The sequence below is a fragment of the Chiloscyllium plagiosum genome, unplaced genomic scaffold (assembly GCF_037043375.1).
Source record: "Chiloscyllium plagiosum isolate Xiang-an unplaced genomic scaffold, Cpla_swu_hap1 HiC_scaffold_22, whole genome shotgun sequence".
Classification (NCBI taxonomy): domain Eukaryota; kingdom Metazoa; phylum Chordata; class Chondrichthyes; order Orectolobiformes; family Hemiscylliidae; genus Chiloscyllium; species Chiloscyllium plagiosum.
The window spans coordinates 13,287,399-13,306,428 of record NW_028270160.1 but is presented as its reverse complement, the minus strand read 5'-3'; the positions used below and the strand labels follow the sequence as shown (position 1 = coordinate 13,306,428).

The 19,030-nt window shown below is 44.6% G+C and overlaps 1 protein-coding gene across 2 annotated transcripts; it reads right to left on the bottom strand.

The window, feature by feature from the left end:
* Positions 1-2,573: 2,573 nt before the first annotated feature.
* Positions 2,574-18,156, bottom strand: LOC122561304 (uncharacterized). Of its 2 annotated transcripts, XM_043712985.2 has the most exons (10): positions 18,079-18,156; positions 15,145-15,506; positions 13,109-13,371; positions 11,918-12,044; positions 11,715-11,827; positions 10,129-10,265; positions 9,720-9,802; positions 5,790-5,958; positions 4,683-4,780; positions 2,574-3,001 (listed from the first exon to the last, which is right to left on the bottom strand). In XM_043712985.2, exons 1-10 carry the CDS (start codon positions 18,114-18,116, stop codon positions 2,766-2,768), a joined length of 1,626 nt encoding a protein of 541 aa, XP_043568920.2. In that variant the 5' UTR covers positions 18,117-18,156; the 3' UTR covers positions 2,574-2,765. The 2 variants fall into 2 exon arrangements, with proteins under 2 accessions (XP_043568920.2, XP_043568921.1); XM_043712986.2 differs by lacking the exon at positions 4,683-4,780 and having other exon boundaries at positions 2,835-3,001.
* Between the last annotated feature and the right edge of the window lie 874 nt (positions 18,157-19,030).

Here is a 19,030-nt window from a genome sequence, read left to right as displayed (position 1 = left end):
CCAAAGGCTCCTTTTTAAGAGGAGAAAAGGAAACCATTTTCATGTGGCTCAGATTGTCAATCAATTGCCAGTCGTCACAGCAAGAAATATTTGCACTTGGCTGACAGTTACAGTAGCGAACCCTTTAATGGGATTAGATATGGGGACAAAAAGTGAATCAAGCATTGACTATAAAATAAATCAGATTCAGTATTGAACACAAGAGGATTGGGACATCAATATCTTAACTGAGCTAGAGACAGTGTTTCTGTATCCCCAACACCTTTTTAAATGAAAGTGCTTGTGGTAGAAACTGGAATGTGGAAGATTCTCAAACTTAACTCTGCTTCAGGCTCTACTTCTATAGTTGTATGATGTTTGACAGCCACATTGAAGGAAATAATAAAGGTATGTTTGCTATGACAGGCCTGAAAGTGTGATCTATCAGCCTGCTGTGTCTTCCAGGGAGAGGAGAAATGTTTGATATTGTGGTATATTCTAAATTAGAAATTGCTGGAGAAACAGCAGCTCTGGCAGCAGCTATGGTGAGAAGGCAGAGTTGAAGGCGAGACCAGTGACCCTTCAGGTGTGTACTGAAGAGAGATCACTGAACTTGAAATAGTAACTCTGCCTCCTCTCCACAGATGTTGCCAGATGTGCTAGGTTTCTCCAGAAGTTTCTCTCTTAGATCACAAGCATATGCAGTTCTTCATTTTAGCTAAATTACAAAAGACTGGGGTAAAGACCGAGACCAGTTATTGTCAGGAAAGGACCAGAAGGGTTCGAAACAAAATATAAAATGCTGGAAATGCACTTGCCTACTTTTGGATAGAGAAATTGTAAATCTTCCAGGTCAATGCCCTTTCAACAGTTTTGCAGGTCAGCTTACAGCTTTAATGGTTTCATAAGAATTGAGATTTCAGATTGTGCATGGAATGCAAAATGGCTGAAAAGTAGTCAACAGTTTTTGGTCTTCTGCCACACTTCATACCTCATGTCTTCACTGGTTTAATCTTGAGACCTGTACACCCAGCAGTGACAGTTCTTCAAAGATTAAGAATGTTGTTAGAACAAGACTTCCACCTACCTGCTCAGCTAAATGAGCCCAGCTGTTATGAAGGGGATTATTCCTTCCATCAATCACCTGCCCAGGTAACAAATTATTGCGGCTGCCACAGAGTTTACTTGCCTCCGGTCTGAAACTGCCATGTGTGACCTCACAGGTGGATGTGACCATTTAATGTAACAAACGGAATGGACTTGGATGTGCTGCCACAAAGCCCTGTCTACTCCTACACAAACTTTCCTCATTCCTGAAGAAGGGCTAATGCCCGAAACGTCGATTCTCCTGTTCCCTAGATGCTGCCTGACCTGCTGCGCTTCTCCAGCAACACATTTCCATCTCATACTCCTACACAGAGTGCTTTAAGGGGAGTGATACATCAGAAAAGTCAGTTTTATGTGGACGGTTAGCTGTCACAGGATTTATCATGCCCACCCCATACAATAATTGAAAGCTGCTGAATAAAAATGGTCTAATTTGTATTTGCTCTACATGTAAACTTCAGTGTTCAAAGTCCTCTGGGTTTTTGGCATTTACTGGCAGGGATGGAGGCTTTTATTGGTTTTTTTGCACAACAGTGCTAGCAATTTCAAACGCTGAAAACCTTTCTGCTCTAAAAAGTGATTATCCTTCTCATTTCGCACTGGATGGAGGTCCAGGACCAGTTTACAGCAGCAACTAAACCCACCAGACCGGGGTTCATAGTCATCTTTTCTATCTCTAGCCAAGCCTTTATTTCAAATGAGTGTCACCTGTGGTTCAGTAAATATCTGTTCTCCTCTCTGTATCACATGGCTGCGTGCTCAGGTGACTGCAGACACTTGAGCACATAATCAATCCAGAGTTGAACTGAAGTGAGTACTTTCATGAACTATTATACCCCAAGACCCCACTTCCCTTCTGTGGATATAAAAATCCCACAGTACTATTGCAGAGAGAAGTAGTGAAGGTGTTTTCTATTCAATCAGTGCAAAGATGTTATTACACACCTCTGAAGTAGATGGGACTTGAATCCTGGTCCAGAGGTAGACACATTACAACTTCACCCCAAAAGCCCAAGAAGCTGGTGAGTAATCCCACCCCCTAACCTGGCCTGTTGATTATGTATCACATACAACTAAAATGGATTATCTGGCCATTGTTTCATCACTGTTTGAGAGAATTTGCTATTTCAAACTGGTTGCTGTGATTCCAATGTGACCGCATCAGAAGTTATTGATCATGAAGGGTCCTGAGGTTGGGAATAGTGAGAGTTCATTTTCAATAAAATGCAGCAAAATATTAAATGATTTCAGAAAACGTGTTGTCCATAACTTGAATGCTGAAGGAGAGATCTGACTCAGCAGTTAAAATGTCAGATAGAAGGTTGATTTTAAACTACTGCAAAGTGGGGGAGACAGATTTGCAGGTTTTGAAATTTAAAACAAATGTCAGGAAGAGTTTCCATAGTGTAGAATGGAATAAACTGTCCAATGGGCTGCTTGGATGCAGTTGCTCTGAGTGGCTGAATTATTGAAAGCAAGGGGTAGGCTTTCTTTGTTAAAATATACAACCTTTTTATATTCTTTACAGCAGCTGAAGGTATGAACATGTTTTTGGTTTGATGTTGAAATACATTTTGACTGGTGATGTTTGCATGTGGATGTAAGGGCAGACACACCCAGGGTGCAGTATTCAGTAAAGGACAAGCTGGATGAGTCATTATATTGCTGGAGAATGCACTTCACACTCTCTGCCCCCCCAGGGGACTTGCTGTCTCCTCCGTGGTTCCTGTGATTTCCATATCTATCAGCACAAGGTTGGGTACTGTTCCACTGCACCCAAGAAAAGCCCCAGTTTGCTCCCTTGTGTTGTCTGTGACTGTGGGTACCAGGAGTTGACCCCTCTCCGTGTCACATGCTGTAGCTGATACCTCTGCCAATGAGGTCTCTTCATTCCTTTCTGCCTTGACTGGTAATGCTATGGAACAAGAAGTGGTAGATCGAGTCAGAGTTGCATGGAAACAGACCCTTCAGTTGAACTCATCCGCGCCAATATCCTAAACTAATCTAGTCCCATTAGCCAGCATTTAGCCCATATCTCTCTCAGCTCTTCTTGCTCATGTACCTATCCATTTGCCTTTTAAATGTTGTAATTGTACCAGCCTTCACCACTTCCTCTGGCAGCTCATTCCATACACGCACCACCCTTTGCATATTACATACCATGCTCGTCCATTCAGCCATGTTACTCTTGCATTGAAGCATAGCTGATTGATTCTCTCTCCTGATCCACACTGTTGCCATTACTTTATAGTTAATAATCTTATTCAAATGTGCAACACAGAAGCCAAGAACACTGCGGCAAGGAACTCAGCTTTTGACACCCCAAAGCCTATCCACTATCTACAAGGCACAAGCCAATGGAATACTCGCAAATGGTTCAGTGAAGCTCCATTTAACAGCCCTGGGTAAAACAGACTGCTTGAATGGTACCCCATCCACCACCTTCAACATTACCATCCTCAACATTTCCTCCTTCCATGATGTGCAGTGACAGGAGGGTATCCCCATCTACAAGATGTGCTGCAGTATCTCACTGAAGCTCCATTGTCAGCACCTTCCAAACATGTAACCTCAACTACAAAGAGGGACAAGGGCCGTAGGTCCTTGGAGAACACCACCAATGTAATTTCCCATCAAAGTCCCGCCTTAGAAACCATCCTTCCTGTCACTGGGTCAAAATCTTGAAACTCCCTCCTTAGCAGTGCTGTGGGTGCCTGTCTCACCACTGGACTGTCACAATACAAGAGGGCAGCTTGCCACCATCTTGGATGGGCAATAAAAGCTGGGCTTAGCCAGTGACCCCATGTCTTATGAGTGAATTTTAGAAAGGGTAGCACAGTGGCTCAGTGGTTAGCACTGCTGCCTCACAGTGCTACAGACCCAGCTTCAATTCCAGCCTCAGGCGACTGTGTGGAGTTTGCACATTCTCCCCGTGTCTGCGTGGGTTTCCTCTGGGTGCTCCGGTTTCCTCTCACAATCCAAAGATGTGCAGGTTAGGTGGATTGGCCATGCTGAATTGCCCATAGTATTCAGGGATGTAAAGGCTTGGTGCATTCGTCAGGGGAAATGTACAGTAATAGGGTAGGGAAATGGGTCTGGGTGGGAAATACTTCAGAGGGTCGGTGTGGACTTGTTGGGCCAAATGGCCTGTTTCCATTCTGTAGGGATTCTATAAAAAAATATTTATTACCTTTGACTAGATTGGACATCCCAGGGATATGAATGCAATTTAATTTTTATCCTTACAGACCAGAAAGGATCACAGTGTCCAATCCTTTTGCTTGTGCTGAGCTTGCAATTAGAAGTTTGGGGGGGGGAAAGAATTCCTGTGAACATGTGAAACAAAGCAAGGGAAATTCACCGCTGCTCAGCATCCCCATGCTGGACATGATCTCTGCTCGTGGCTGATCACCCAAAGACCACAAGTTACAGCACATTTGGACTGAGGAATTGCAGGTAAAGCCTCCCTTCCTGAAACCATTCAACATGGTTCAAACCAGGAAGCACTGTGGCCTGTATATCTTATCTCTCATGCAACATGTTAATCCACCCAGCAAGGTCATTGTCAGCAAGATTGCAACTTTTGTCTTCTGTACCTGAACTGGCAGAGCTTGCCTCCACATCCTCAGGCCCGTACGTGTGAAGGGGACTTTCAGTGTCAGCTGTATTTCCAATCCCTGATAGATTAACCTCACTGCAATCCAGAGAGACACACACACACACAAAAACCATATGAGCTGGAATCTCTTCACACTAGTTATCTTTACATAAAAATTGGTGAAAATAAATTTCTACTGTTCATGGGTGTGAACATGTTCAGTAAGTATCACTCTTGCCTTGGAGTCAGAAGATAATTCACAGCTTTGACTACTGAACCCAGGCTGACACTCCCAATGCAGTACCAGAGAGTCCTGTATTGTTGGAAAGTGGCATCTCTTTGATGAGATGCTAATCAAGGACCAGCCTCAGCTGGTAATTTTGCAAAACACTAGTGTTAGCCCTACCTTTCCTCAACAGAGATTGTCTAGTCACTATGGCATTTTTGGGTTATGGGACCATGCTGTGCATAAATTAGAGAAGACAAAGAGGCAACAGCAATAACCTTACAAATATGCTCCCTAGTTTAGAACATCCCCACCCTAGGGAAAAGACCATTGCTGTTCACCTTATCTATACCCCTCATGATTTTATAAACCTCTATAATGTCACCCCTCAACCTCCTACGTTTCAGTAAAAAAAAAACAGCTTATTTTTATAATCCAAGCCCTCCAGCAACATTCTTGTAAATCTCTTATGAACCCTCACCAATTTAATAATATTCTTGCAACTGCGGGGCCCTCAGTACTCCAAAAGCGGCCTCACCAACATCCTGTTCAACGTCAACATGATGACCCAACTCCTAGACTCAAAGGTCTGAGTAATGAAGGCAAGTGTGCTAAATGCCTTCTTAATCACCCTGTTTACCTGTGATGCAAATTTCAATGGATTACGGACCTGATTATGTCTCTCTGTTCTACAACACTACCCGGGGCGATATCATTGATTGAATAAGTCCTGCCCTTGTTTGTTTTATCAAAATGCAATATTTATCCAAATTAAACTCCATCTGCCACTCCTCAGCCCACTGGCCCAATTGATCAAGCTCCCTTTGTAACCTCTTTCACTATCCACTATACCACCAATTTTGGTGTCTGCTGACATACCTGCTGTGTTGGCCCTGGTCCTGCAGGGTCTGTAGCAGCACATCCTGATGTACTGTCTGAATGTGATGAAGGAGTGTTGCTTCCTTGGTGTACTTCTTCCTGCAATGGCCACAGCTCAGCATTCGGGCATTGGTCATGTGGATGTTTCTAATGTGACGGCGCAGGTCACCTGTGGAATATAACACACCTCGGAAAAGGTTCCACGCCCTCTGCTCATTCACCCCTAATTCCCTTTTACTCTGTCTCTTCCATTACCGCCAACTAACTCACTCTGCCAAACCCTGCAAAACAATTTATAAACAATAACTACCATTTGATAAAGCTTTTCCAAGTGACTCTTCTTCATGTAAGCAGATGGAGAGTAGTAGTCACAGCCTGTTTAAATGAGACAAAATGTGTTCACTGGGGAGTCGTCTGTCTTGTGCACACACACACACATTTTTCACCATTTGGTCAGGGGATGGTGACTCAGAGCTAGGTCCATGATCAATGCTATTTCTTTCCCCCTTACCTAGGGGAACAAGAGCTAACTACACGGTTCCTAGCCACTCTCACTAAACAGAGCATGTGGATCAAGTTTGTGCTCTGTGGTTTAACAGAGGAAACCAGCCAACCCACAAAAAGAGCAATCTGATAATGAACTGTTGCAGTTCTGAGGGTCACTGGACATGAAACGCTGACTTGGATTTCTCTCCACTAATGTTGCCAGACCTGCTGAGCTTTTCCAGCAATTTCTGCTTTTGTGCCACAATTGAATGGGATACCACCATACCCAAAATAAGTGCAATTGACCCTGTTACACAGCAGAATGCAGTTGGTATCAGAGACACTATCGCAGCAGAGCATGGTCACTGCTTTCTGCACCATACTAATGTAGTGACCAGTCAATATCACTGGAGAAGACATTGTTTTTCAAAGAAGATGACAGAAAGTCAGAAGCAGTAAAATGCGGAGGGGGAAGGGAAGCAGAGGTGTAAGCTCATGACCATAACACTGAAGTATTCTGTTCCTGTACCATGAAGAATTTACTGGATTGATAGCCCTTGTCATATTAACACGTAGCCCACATGCAAAGGAAGGAATGTATAGAATGGCAAGGGTTACTGCCAGTCTCAGCAATGGAATATATCCCATAGTTGCCACAAGGTTGTTCAGTTTGCAGCTGACTCATCACCAGACATCGCTTACCCCAAGGGACACAGTCACGCAAACGAGAAATCACATCCCTGAGCAGAACACTTTCCCACAAAGGCAGTTCTTAAGATCGGAATTTTTTTTACGAAATGTGGGTGTCACTGTTGAGGCCAGCATTTGTTGCCCATGCTCAACTTTCCTTGAATTGAGCGGCTTGCTAGGCCATTTCAGAGTCAACCACATTGCTGTGGGTCTGGAGTCACATGTACGTTGGAACAGGTAAGGACAGCGGATTAACAGAAAATCTTCCTGAAGGATGTTAGGGAACCAGATACTTCCTTATGACAATTGATGGTTTCATGGGCAACCAGCACTGAGACTATTTTATTTTAAATTTCAGATTTTGTAATTAATTGAATGTAAATTCCAACAGATGCCATGGCGGGGGGACCGGGGGGGCAGAATTTGATTCCTTGGCCCCAGAACATTAGATTGAGCCTCTGGGTCAGTGACACTAACACTGCAACCACACCCTCCCACCCCCACACTCTCTCTCTCTCTATATATATATATATATATATATACATACATATACATACACACACACCCACACTTACACAGACCCCACCCCTTGCCATACATGAAAGGTTGGGGGTAGTTTCAGGTTCCATCTGAATTTTCAAAGGGCAATTGACCACACTCTTGAAGAACACTAAATGGGCGGGGGGTTTTATATGTTTGTGTTTTTATGGTATGGGAAGTGAGGGGTTGCAAGCTGTACCTAAGACCGAATTAGATCATTCTTTCAAAAGATCCACAACAGGCTTGATGGGCCGAATGGTTCTGTGGTTGAAGAGTGTAATCTCCATGAAGCATGCTGTACAGTCAGATGGACAACCCTGGCTAAAGCGTTGAGGAATCACTGCGTCTCTCAATTAGCTTTTCTCCCATCCCACTTGCCTGTACCAATAGATTTTGTAATTTTTTCCTTTCCCCCAGCAGAAAGGATAATGAACCACTTTTAGGAAAGAAAGAACAAACCAACTTGGTTTTATAAAACAACTATCAGAGCCCCTCCGCCAATATCATTGAAACCGGTCATTATCACAATGCTATTCTTCATTGCTTACTGTGTGCAAACTGGCTGTCCCACTTCCTTCATTACAGCAGTTTAAAAGTCCTACATTGGCCGTGAAACATTGCGGTGGCCTTGTGGTCATGAAGGAGCGATTTAAAAAAAAGCAAGTTCTTTCCAATTCTGATTAATCCACAAATAGTTTGTGTTTGCGTGGAGTAATTTTAATATTACTCTTTCAGCAGTGGCATTTGCTTCCCCCACCCCACACACAGGAAGGTGGCAACGATAGAGATGCGGTGAATGAGCAGTTAGTTAATCTTTATCAGTGGTAAACTGATATTGGTCAGGATACCATAACGACTGGCCACTCCACTTCTCGATTAGCTGGGAGCAGGGGGGAGGACCAAGGGGGAACCAATTCCCATTCCAAAACTGCAAGAAGCGTTCTATAGAAGTGTCAGCACTGTCATTGTCAGTTCTGTCTGACTTCTCCACTTGTGCTCAGCTCCAAGACTATTCTGAGCTACCTCCATCACCAACTCGTTCTCCAAAATAACCAGTGTCCAAGTGTAAATCACCCTCCCAATCCCCATACAAGGAGTCTCATCCGAAATGTGGCACAAATCTGATTGAAGAAACTCAGGATCAATCTTAGCTCTTTGGGTACCACGGTTTCTAATCTGATGCATGACATATGGTTACCAAACCATCTGGCACAGCCAATCAATGAACTATTCAACTCTGGGGGTAATCACAATCGTGCTCAATGCAGATCTGTGTGGAGTCTGTGTACACGAAACCTTCAGCAGGGGTCAGGAGCTCTTTAGCGACGTTTAATGTCAAGCTGATGTTTACGATACCTGACATGTGACACATCATCAAGGGCAAGACTGAGAAAAGCCACATGGTTCAAAATTACAGGCATTCTGTACATTAAAATAACCAAACACTTTCCGCTGGGTCACATTCAAGTTCTGTCTGTCTCAGATGAGAGGACTGAACAGCTTTTGTTTCTAAAATGATAAATCATTGTGAAGGAGCCTGAGCTGTGGTTATTTCTGGATCTTCTTGCTGTTCCCGTGGAGTGGGGGGGGGGGGGGGGGCAGTGAGGGATACACTGGTGTCCATGCAGCTACACCAGTGTCAAGTGGACAGAGTTTTGATGAGCTCCTACAACCCAGACGATTAGATAGAACCCATCGGGCAAGATACATACACTTGAAGCCAACCCAGAAAGGACGGAAGGTTTGAACCTTTTACCTGCTTAGTCAAAGACCAGTGAGAGGCAGAGAGACGGACATCAACCAGGGAATGGTGACACAGTGCTGAGGTCTAACTCAAAATGTTTGGTGAAAGGGAAGAACTGAATTGAATTTATTGTCACATGTACCGAGGCACAGTGAAAAGCGTTGTCATGCGAGCAATACAGGCAGATCACAGAGTTACGTAGCAGAGATAGTAAATAATAGGTAAACAGCGGCAAAAACCAAAACACAGGTACAGGCTAATGTTAAGAGTTTGTGAGTCCATTCAGTATTCTGACTTGAGGAGGAGAGGTGATGGCTCTTGCTGAAACTTGACTTGGAATGGGTGTTTGGTAACAATGAGGATTGTAATGGGATTGAACTGTTTTCTACATCAATTAGCAGATATGCAGCAGTGAGTTGCAGGCTGCAGTCCAATCGAGTAGATTGTGGAGATCCCTGCGATACACTCACCGGACTGGAAGAAGGATTTCTGGCACTGGCTGCACTGGAACGGACGATCTTTGGTGTGGAATCTCTTGTGGACCACCAGATCACTGAAATTAGAGTAAATCAAAATATGACCCACAAACTGAAACCAAACAAAGACCTAGGGATCGAAAAGTGCTGGAGAAATTCAGCAAGCCTGGCAGCATCTGTACAGACAGAGAGAAAAACAGTCAACGTTTCAAGTGCAGTGACCTCTCGTCAAACCCTTTTCAGAAGAAGGGTCACTGGGCTCAAAATGTTGACTCTCTGCTCTCTCCACAGATCTGCTGAGTTTCTCCAACATGCCCTGTTTTGAACCACAAGCGAGCCAGGGTGGGGAGGGGGAAGAAATGACCGGTGGCTCAGCCTGTGCTCTCGCAAACTCTCTCCATACCTGGCTCTGAGAAAGCCTTTCCTGCATACGTCACACTTGTGGGGCTGTGTCCCTGTGTGAATGTGAGCATGTCTCCGCAGGTCACAGTGCTGGATGAACTGGCGATCACAGTGTGGGCACTTGTATCTGGCATCTTCCTGCAAGGGAGGGGTGGACAGAGATTGGGAAGAGGAGGAGGGGAAAGAGAGTTAACAGCAGCTGTCTCACTCAGTGTTGCTCAGTACGGCAGGTTCACGTTGGCTTTAATCCCTAGCACTAAGGAGACAAACACAGATTGCATTTTCAGGATCCTTAATCGTTGCCACTGACCCAATAGAAGACGTCAGAACAAAGCAAGGACAGGATTAGTTATGGTGCCTCTCGTGTTCGATTCTCAACATCTAAACTTTCTCTCGGTCAACCCACGTGACCCAATCTAGACCAGCCAATGGACATCACTGTGGTCACTCCACAGTGACCGGGCATAGGATGTCTTGTTGACTCTCCCCGTCCCACCACACTGTCAGTCACTTTCACTCTGCCGGTCAAGGGATTAAGAACAAAGACTCAAGCACAAAATTCAGGCAGGTACCTCCAGAGCAACTCTAACAGAGTGCTGCATTGTCAGAGGGTGCCATCTTTCAGATGAGTTATTAAATGGACGTCGCTTCACTCAGATATCACACACAATTCAAAAGGAGAGCTCCCCTTTCCACGCCGACTTGACCGATATTTATTCCATTCTTAGGCTCACTTACTTATTCAAACACTGCAACAGTGACCAGACTTCAAACGTACATCCTGAAGCTGTGAAGGTCAATTTATAAATAACTTTTCTTTCATATTCCACACTTTGGGGGGAGGGGTGGAGAAACCAAACCAGCCCATCACTGTGAAACATCAATGACTCAATTCCCAGTCACTCAGAACCTTTCCTTGGTTCTCAGCAGAAATGACAGAATTTTCACTCCCCACAAATTTTCTTTCCTCATTCAGCAAAAGCGAAAGGAATTATTCATTCAAAGCTTCCTTAGGAACCACTCTTTGTCTGCCCTGAATCAGAAAGGTCACAGGACATCACATAGCACCATACATAAAACTCACATGCCTATTTTCAAAAGTGGTCTTTTACAGAATTCCAGATGATTTCTCCTTTCTTAACCCACTCCTGGGATCAACCATACAGCCAGCACAGTCCTGCTTGCCATCAACTAACTGGTTGCACAGTCCCAGTGTACAGTTCAGAGTTGAGGGCTTCTTTGAGGCAGAGTAACAGTGTCCCGAATCTCTGGGCTCAAAGACTAGGGTTCAAGACCCACCCACTCCAGAGGTGGATCATAATGTATCTTTACAGGTTAAGTCAAAATATCCACAGCTGGGAGTTTGTTGCTCTGTGGGTCCCAAGTAGTTTTCCTTAGCTCATTCACCAGCTGATACTGTCACTAGTAAGGTGATTGATTGCTCTCAGTTCATTATTACCTTTGAGAAGGTGGAGATGAGCCTGCACATTGAATGTAACGGAGTGCCTTGCTGGGCTATTTCAGGGGCAGACAGGTAACATTACTGAGCTGGAAGCAAAAGGTACAAAAAAAAACCACACCACCCACCTCAGTGTTAACCATGTGGATTTTCTTATGTCGGACATAGTTGCCACGGCGATTAAAGGTCAAACTGCAGAGGTAGCACTTGTACAATTTCCCTTCCGCTTCCACTTCTGGATCTACGTAAAGAAACTATGTAAAGATCTATGTTCAAGAAATATGAGTTCAGGAAGCTGCAGTACTGAGCTGAGAAATGGCGCCAATGTTACCTTGTGACTTTGCCAGTGGTTCCTCTTGGTTTGTCTCCTGCGATACGGTGAAGAGCAAAGAGCCAGATGAGATCACAGTGTCAGCTGTTGCTAAGGTGAACTTCCGTGGTCCCGTCTGGAGGAGCACCTGGGAGTTGAAAGGTCACAGTCTGAACAGAGATTAACACTTGTGATTGGCAAGTGACAGTTTTTTCTTGTATTTGGGTGAGAAATACTACAGGCACAGCAAGTGCAAATCTTCCTAACTGAGGCAAAGTAAGGGTTAGAAACAAAGTCAAACTCCCTCTATTCTTTTAAATCAAAACTAAAGCTACCTCAACATTGTCCCTGTCAAACACTGGTGGGAGAAGGAAAGCATGGGGTCACATACAGAGGAAGGTACCCTTGATACTGTTCCCATCAAACACTCCTAGGACACGTATGGCATGAGGTTAGATACAGATTAAAGATCTCTCTACTCTTTTAAACTGAACATAAATCTCCCTTTACATTTTTAAGCTGAAAGTAACCTGGAAGTAAAGCTCTCTCTATTCTTTTAAACTCACAGTAAAACTTCCTCGACACTGACTGCATCAAATACTTTCAGGACAGTTCAGACAGCATCCAAGGAGCAGGAAAATCAACGTTTCGGGAAAAAGCCCTTCATCAGGAATTCTTGATAAAGGGCTTTTGCCTGAAACGTCGATTTCCCTGCTCCTTGGATGCTGTCTGAACTGCTGTGCTTTTCCAGCACCACTCTAATCCAGAATCTGGTTTCCAGCATCTGCAGTCATTGTTTTTACTTACTTTCAGGACAGTGACAGCACAGGGTTAAGTACAGAATGAAACCTTCTTTACTCTTATAACTGAAAGCACAGCTCCCTCTACATTGACCCCATCGAACACTCACAGGACAGGGGCAGCATGGGGTTAGATACAAAGTAAAGCCTCCTCTATATTGTCCCCATCAACCACTCACAGGACAGGTACAGCACAACACCGAGTTTGATACAGAGTGAAGCGTCTTCTACACTGACCCCATCAAACACTCACAGGACAGGGACAGCACAGAGTCAGAAACAGAGTGAAGCGTCTTCTACACTGACCCCATCAAACACTCCTTGAGCAAGTTTCTGCCTCACTGCATTGATTGGAAAGGTTTTGCAATGTTTATTCCTGCAAGTCCAACCCTCACAGCTGTGCGGATGGTACCTGAGTCGGGTGTAGAAGTTCAGTGATCGCTGCGAGGTCCTTTCCGTACATTTTGATGCCATTGGGGAGCTCCAGCATTGCCTCCTGGGGCACCTGAAGCTCCAGGCTCTCGCGGGCCACGGTCGACAAGACTAAGAGGTGACGCTCAGGCCTCTCAGTCAGGGGTTCAGCCTGCTCCTCGGCTTCAGGCCGGTCATTCTCATCCAGGGGGAGGCCTGCAATCTCACTCAGTACCTGCGCTGTCTCCAGAAGGTCCATGTTCTCTGCGGGGAAATAAGTCAAGGGATAGTCTCCATAAGCACATTCAGACACTCCAGTCTGAGCAGAAACCAGAGCTGCACAAGCTGACAACCAGTGGACTTGTGCAGCCACTCAATGCTGCTACCTCCCCCATTGGAAAGAGAACGATCAGCATCAGTTACAGCCCAGCATGGGAGATAGGGACAGCAGGACAATGAGGAAACATCTCAACTACACTTCCTCTGGGGTCTCTTCCCTTAGTCTTTGAAGGGACATAGAGGGAATACAAAAAAAAGGCTTGCATTTGTACAAGCGAGTGATAACACTGTAGCTCTAGTATCACTGGGCTAGTAATCCGAAGGCCCAAGCTACAGCCCTGAGGTCGTGGGTTCTAATCTCACCATAGCAACTGGTGCAATTTAAATTCAACTCAAACCATGGAATTGAAAGCTAGTCTTAGTGATGACCAAGAATTCATCACTGACTATTGTAAAAACTCATCAGGTTCACAATGTCCTTTAGGGAAGGAAACTACCAACCTTACCCAGTCTGGTCTACACGTGACTCCAGACCTACAGCAATGTGGCTGATTCTTAACTGCCCTCTCAAATGGCCCGAGCAAGAAACTCAGTTCAAGGGGCAATTATGGATGGGCATCAAATGCTGGGCTTGCCAGTAATGAACAATTAAAGAAGAAAAAACATAGTGTGTTACAGGAAATAAAGGACTGTTGGAGGTGTAATCTCTGATGCACTATAGGAAACATGACAGCCAACTTGTGCACAGCAAGCTCCCACAAACAGCAATCTGATAACAACCGGTTCATTCCGCAGGATGCCAGACAGAATACCCTTGCTCTTATTCCACTTAGTCCCATGGACCTTTCACATTTAACCAAGAGGGAGAATGAGTCATGTTTTAACATCTTATCCATGAAAGGCATGGATCGGTTGAATGCACTCTTTTTCCCAGGGTTGGGGAATCGAGGCCTAGAGGGCATCAGTTTAAGGTGAGAGGGGAAAGAAAAATAGGGAACCTGAGGGGCATCTTTTTTACACAGAGGGTGGTACACATATGGAATGAGCTGCCAGTGGAAGTGGTTGAGGCGGGTACATTAACAACATTTAAAAGGCATTTGGACAAATACATGGATAGGAAAGGATTAGAAGGATATGGGCCACGAACACGGAAATGGGGTTAACGTGGACAGAAACTTTGGTCAGCATGGACCATTTTGGGCCAAAGGGCCTTTCTCCATGCTGTAGGACTCTATGATACAGCATCTCTGACAATGCAGCAGTCCCTCACTGGGAGCATCAAGCCGGATTTCGCGCCTGGAGTGGGACTCAAACCCATAATCTCCAGAATCAGAGGAAGAGTTCATGTGCTAGAATTATACCAGAGAGGACAGTGATGCGGGCAACCATGGAAGTTAGGATTGCTCTCCTTAGAACAAAAAGAAGTAAAAGAGAGTTTTAATTGAGGTATCCAAATTACAAAGGGTCATGAGAGATAAAGAATTGCACAGCAAGTTGAGTTGTAATATGATGTTTGAGAGAGTAGTGCAAGGAGATAAAGGTAGATTTTGCAGTGTTATGGGAAAGAGCAGCCTAACTGGATAGCTCTTTGATAGAGCTGTCACAGGTTCAATGGACACATGACCTCCTGTGCTGGAAGATTCCGAAGAATAAAATTGGAAAAATCTGCATTTGTTACACATGCATGTTCCAGTATTGCTGAAGAGGTTGTATTTATCTTGGAGCTCTGGTCTGATCCCTTGCAGTGCGGACCTTTACCTTTCACTTTCATCTGCTCTGGGCTCTGAGTCGGTGATTCGTTAACCCGGCTGCTTCCTGGAGTCCCAGCCTCCTCCCAAACATCCGGCAGCAGGGTGCCATTGTCGCAAACAGTCATTGGCTCAGAGGCTGAGCTGCCAACCACAACCAGCCCCTCCACAGGGGCCTGGTTGCCTTGTGGCACAGGGAGTGCCTCTGGCTGCTTATCCACTGCAGTGGCAGCTCGGTGACCTTCCTCTCCCTGGGCCGGAGTTGGTTCCAGTGGGAGGCTGTAGGTGTCTGGTTGTCTTGCAGCCTCTGCCATCTCACTGGCAATTATCAGCTCACTCACTGTCGCTGATGGGCACTCTTCCATCTGGCAACTGTTGGCAGCAATGTTCACTCAGTCAATAATGCTGAAGGCAAAATGGCAGATACACTACTTTCCTAGGTTTCACTTCACATTTGGACGTAATAAAGTCTTTTGACTGAACAACCCAATCCTTCCACAACCCCACATACACTCTCCCCATCCATTTAATCCCCTCCCACAACCCTGTACACTCTCCCCTGTCACTTTCTCTCCCACTTACTTACTCTCCTACCACAGTCGCTCCACGTACTCCTAACAGTCTCATCTCCTCCTATACTCTCCCACAGCCCATGCACACACTATTACAGACTCCCTAATCACTGAAGTTTCTGACGGAATGTTCCAAATAAACACTGCCTGATTCCCAGCTTCAGAACGTCACCACACATTTACAATTCTCTATCCTGAAATCCATTATTCCACAGCCAATAATCCTCTGCCCAGTTTCAATAGAATGGAATTGGAATCTTATGGAATCATTTACCACCACAGTTCTCAATCCCTTGCCAATAAAATATTTATTCAAACCAACAGAGTAATTACTATAGTGACCCAGTTAAACACCACACTGTTCTACTGTAAACATCAAAAACTGTCTGCACATAAGAAAATAAGAACTAGGGATAGGAACAGGCCATTTGGCTCCTTGAGCTGCTGCCACTTTCAAGAAAATTGCGATAGATCTTTGATCTCAACTCCGCTCTCTCATCTTATTCCCATATTCCTGGATTTCCTTTATCTACCTCTGACTGAGTATCCACTGCTCTCTGGAGGAGAAGAATCCCAAAGATTCCTAACCATCTGAGTGAATAAAATTACTTCCTCTGACGCTCAAGAAGAGTACGTGGATTATATAGTATTAAGTCATTAAGTATACTCAAGGCTTTTTTTTTGGGGGGAGGGGGGGCATGGAAACGGTGCTAACCCCTGTTCGCTGTACATTTTCTATCATTTGTGAACTCATTTCCAAGTCTGATATTCACAGGACAAGTCTTGTTCAGTGGTCAGGTGGGAGTTGAACTTCTCAATAGATCTTTCATGCCAGAAAAAAAGCAAACTATTTATGATTCGTGCTCACCCTACAATCTTTCAAAATGCTTTCTCTCCTCAGAAGCTATTCACAGTTCCCCAGGAGTTGTTGATGATTATTTATTTTGCTTCCCGGCAGACAAACACACATACCTATTCCCAAATGGTTTCAGTTACCACCCTGCAGTCAGAGTTGGCAACCTTACTACATAGATTGAGTAAAAAGTGACATCAATGATGGAACCATTGATGCCAAACAGGTAGTGGCAATTCTTTTGAAACCCATCAGGGGACAGTGGGGAATGGATGCAGAGTTCCACTGTGATGGATGCTTAAAGAAAAATCAATATTTCATATAGACACTATTCCCCATACCTCATGCACAGTTTATATTTGACAAAAAGGGAGGAAATTATCAGGACACCAGGTCATTTCATGAAGAGCTGGGATGTCTTTACCTCCAAGTCATACAACATCTTGACCTTGATGAGGAGGTGAAAATGTGTTGCTGGAAAAGCGCAGCAGGTCAGGCAGCATCCAAGGAACAGGAGAATCGACGTTTCGAGCATAAGCCCTTCTTCAGGATTATGCCCGAAACATCGATTCTCCCGCTCCTTGGATGCTGCCTGACCTGCTGCGCTTTTCCAGCAACACATTTTCAGCTCTGATCTCCAGCATCTGCAGTCCTCACTTTCTCCTTGATGAGGAGGTGCCAGTGTTGAACTGGAATGGACATAGTCCAAAGTCACATGACACCAGGTTTTAGTTCAAACAGGTTTATTTCAGTCCACTTCACCTGATGAACAAGCAGGTGAACAAAAATGTGTGATTTCAAATAAACTTGTTGGACTATAACCTGGTGTTGTGTGACTTCTGATGTTGACCTTGAACTATGTATTAGTTACCTCAATGTGGAAGATACAAAAATCCTGGAAAGAATCCCACTTGCACCTTCTTCAGTGCAATTAGGGACAGGTGGAAAATATTGGCACCCTCAAAACACGATGAAAGAATTTTAGAATTAGCAATCATATAGTTAGAACTCCTCAGGTGGTTTATTGGTTGGGGTGGGGGTGAGGAATGGGGGAAGGGGGTAACAAACGCTTCCCATTTTCTGTAATCTGTCAACAGCATATGCAATTTTAACAGAATGCAACATAACAATAAAAACAACTTGCAAATGAATACTGATAATTCAACATGTATCACTATCACATACTCAATAAGAAATTGTTTTGGAGAAGTATTACGAAACAGAAAGTCAATAACAGGAGAATGCAATAGCAGGATTAAATTAGCTAAGTGCTAAATTGCAACTAACTTGCAAAAGAGCACTTTCATATGAAAATAAATAATTGCAAAGAGCTAAATGTTCTAAATCCCCTTCTCTCCCCAGTTACAGGAAGTTGTTGTCATTCTCTATCCAAGTGATACTTATTCCCTCCCAATATTGCACTTTATTTTCACTTTGCAGCTGACGCTTCTCTCCCTTTAAAAAGTTTTATTTTTGTTATTGGGAAAGTTTCTTTTTCAAAGTTGATCTTTTTGCCCACCCTGTTAAAAGCGATTCCGCGAAGAACACCAGCAACATCCGCGAAGCTCAAGGCGCCGCCATCATGAAGAACAACGAGAGCACAGCGGCAGGAGCGGCGCTGCCGGCTCCACACAGCACCCCCTAGCCGTCCGGAGGCCCACACTGCAACTAGTGAAAGGAATGTGGTTATACCTTTTCACCCAAGGAACTTCAATGTACATGCCAGAGTCAAGGTCCCTATGCTGTTGATGCTGCATCCAAGCCATTTTTAAAAAAGGATGAATATGTATTTGCATATTTTTATATACTTTATTAGGCACATGTTCAGTTGCTGTCATAATAGCAAAGAAGTAGGCCACTTGCCTCCTCTCCACCATTCATAAGAGTGGGGGAGGCATTTCAATCCCTTGAGCGAGCTCCACCATTCAATATGATCATAACTGATCTCATCTCAGTCTCAACTCCACTTTCCTGCTGGATCCCCACTATCCGTTAAAACAGTATGTCCACATATGTGCAGATTAGGTGGATTGGCCAGGCTAAATTAGATTAGATTAGATTAGATTACATTACAGTGTAGAAACAGGCCCTTCGGCCCAACAAGTCCACACCGACCCGCCGAAGCGAAACCCACCCATACCCCGACATTTACCCCTTACCTAACACTACGGGCAATTTAGCATGGCCAATTCACCTGACCCTGCACATCTTTTGGACTGTGGGAGGAAACCGGAGCACCCGGAGGAAACCCACGCAGACACGGGGAGAACGTGCAAACTCCACACAGTCAGTCGCCTGAGGTGGGAATTGAACCCGGGTTTCAGGCGCTGTGAGGCAGCAGTGCTAACCACTGTCCAGAGTGTCCAAAGATGTGCAGGTTAGGTGGATTAGCCATTGGAAATGCAGAGTTATAGGATACGGGGTTGAATGGGATGCTTTTTGGAGGATTGGTGGGGACTCATAGAACATTT